The sequence below is a fragment of the Acyrthosiphon pisum genome, chromosome X (genome assembly GCF_005508785.2).
Source record: "Acyrthosiphon pisum isolate AL4f chromosome X, pea_aphid_22Mar2018_4r6ur, whole genome shotgun sequence".
NCBI lineage: Eukaryota > Metazoa > Arthropoda > Insecta > Hemiptera > Aphididae > Acyrthosiphon > Acyrthosiphon pisum.
The window spans coordinates 79,734,276-79,736,281 of NC_042493.1; the positions used below are offsets into that span (position 1 = coordinate 79,734,276).

Below are 2,006 nucleotides of genomic sequence, written 5' to 3' on the forward strand. Positions count from 1 at the left end.
CGACAACCGCCCGCAGCCGCCGGTGTCGTCGTGGTAGTCGTCTAGACCCGTCCCCAACCACATGATTTTAATTTATGTGCTTTTTCAGTTTTTGTACATAAATCGATTGAGATGCAGCTCTGTAGATGCCAGCCATCGCTGCAGCCATGTTTAATTTATATAATTTATAGACGTCGCGACGTGTCGTGGTAGAAACGCATTTTCGCCGATTAGCTTATAATATATTATTATTTATTAGTATAGTATTATTACATTGTGTATTGTTTTTAAATAATATGTTTTAGTTATTATTCAAATCAAGTGACACATATCGAAGGTATCCATATAAAAAACGATTTTGATACGACTTAAATACTCACAATAATAATTATACTTTTGTATTTATGGTAGTGTTTTTATAATGACTCCATTGTTTGTATTATATGCACAATTAGTCTATAAGCTAACAATTTCACATCCAGCGTGAGGTATCTAGAGCTGCCAACTCCGTCCTGCCCTAGTCCCTAGATAACTAATTATTGTTAAATCGTCTTTACATAAAAGTATAAAACATATATTGAAGAGCGTCTAGTTAAACTAATGATCACACAGTAAGTATAAGCTGAAATGCAGTTCTGCCTGAGGTGGAGCGTGGTATACCTATTAGTGTTTTCAAACTTTAATTGACATATTACTAAGATGGATGTCTTTAAATTGAAAATCAATGTTAACTGAGAAGACATTGTAGGTAAGTTTTTGAAAGTTGAAACAGAAAAGAAAATAGTTAAAGATTAATTACTTAGGTGCCCGAAGTAGGTCTACAAAATGTTCCTAAAAATAAGTTTATATACCTACTCAATTCTTATTATTATACCTTTTCACTATTTTTTGAAAGAATCGAGGAAAGTATAAAACAAAAAGAATGCACCAAAGTAATATTTTCTGTTACCTGTCTGTCTAATTCCAATATACTTAGTGCTTTATTAAACTTTTTGGACTTCTATACTCCCTTTAAACTGCAGCTTAAACATAAAAAATAACACTGCATCAATATAAATATCATGGTATTAAGAGCACTTAAATATATTCCCATTCGATTTTCAGAAAAATTAAATAAGCGACTTTTTATTTATTCACATTGTGTTAGTTATTACTATTCGTAAATGGGCGATCGTGTCAGTTTTCAATAACATTATAAAACTAACTTAACAATAGGTACACGCGACCAGTGTACGAATTGTTCTAAGATATTATTCAATCGATTTAAAAAATACTTCATAAAAAATTCAAGTTTATTTCTATATGACTTTTTAATTATATACAGCTAGAGAAAAATTCAACTTGGTATACATTTCGTACTATAGGCTAATTCATAATGTCAACTTTAATAATTATAGTGTTTATTAAATAAAATTATAGTAGGTGCAGAGTTTCTAATATGTGTAAAATCTTCTTAATTCAAAACATGAATATATCTACTGAATAGGCACAGTTGTTTTAAGTACCTAACTATGAATAAAAATATATTTTAAATAGGTAACTTGTTTTGGGATTTTTTTAGTATGGTTGACATGATTAACTTTATACATACAACTTTATAACAATACATACGTGCAGTTTTATACTTTTTCGTTTAAATTAGAATGTCTATATTTAATATAATAATATGTTGTATAGTGTCTTGGTTTGGCGTGGTGGTTGCATTCAGTCACGAAACGTGTTCTAAGTACAAACACCGGCTGTTGTCACTAGTTCCCGGACGGGCGACCACCCGGGTTTTTAGTGAAAAATCCTTGTCACACATACGCACACGTGTTTTAATCCAACCGTATCCCGCCTACAAACAGCTATAATGGCCATAGTTGCCAGTTACCGGACATAAGATCAATAAAAATAAAAAAAAGTGCGTAAGTTGGTGTCGCTCTGATTACAATAAGTTACAAAACGGTCATTGTAATGGATGGTATTAAATTTGAATTCAATAATATAATATCATTGTATAAGAAAAACGATTCTGAGCGAAAACA

General features: G+C 31.0%; 1 protein-coding gene across 1 annotated transcript in view; it reads left to right on the forward strand.

The window, feature by feature from the left end:
- The window catches only part of LOC100569251 (putative uncharacterized protein DDB_G0271606), an 8,657-nt gene extending 8,460 nt beyond the window's left edge, over window positions 1-197 (forward strand). Inside the window, exon 4 of the mRNA XM_016802199.2 lies at window positions 34-197. Coding sequence (XP_016657688.1) covers window positions 34-45 — 12 coding nt within the window. The 3' untranslated portion in view covers window positions 46-197. The remainder of the gene's footprint in view (window positions 1-33) is intronic.
- Window positions 198-2,006: the final 1,809 nt, after the last annotated feature.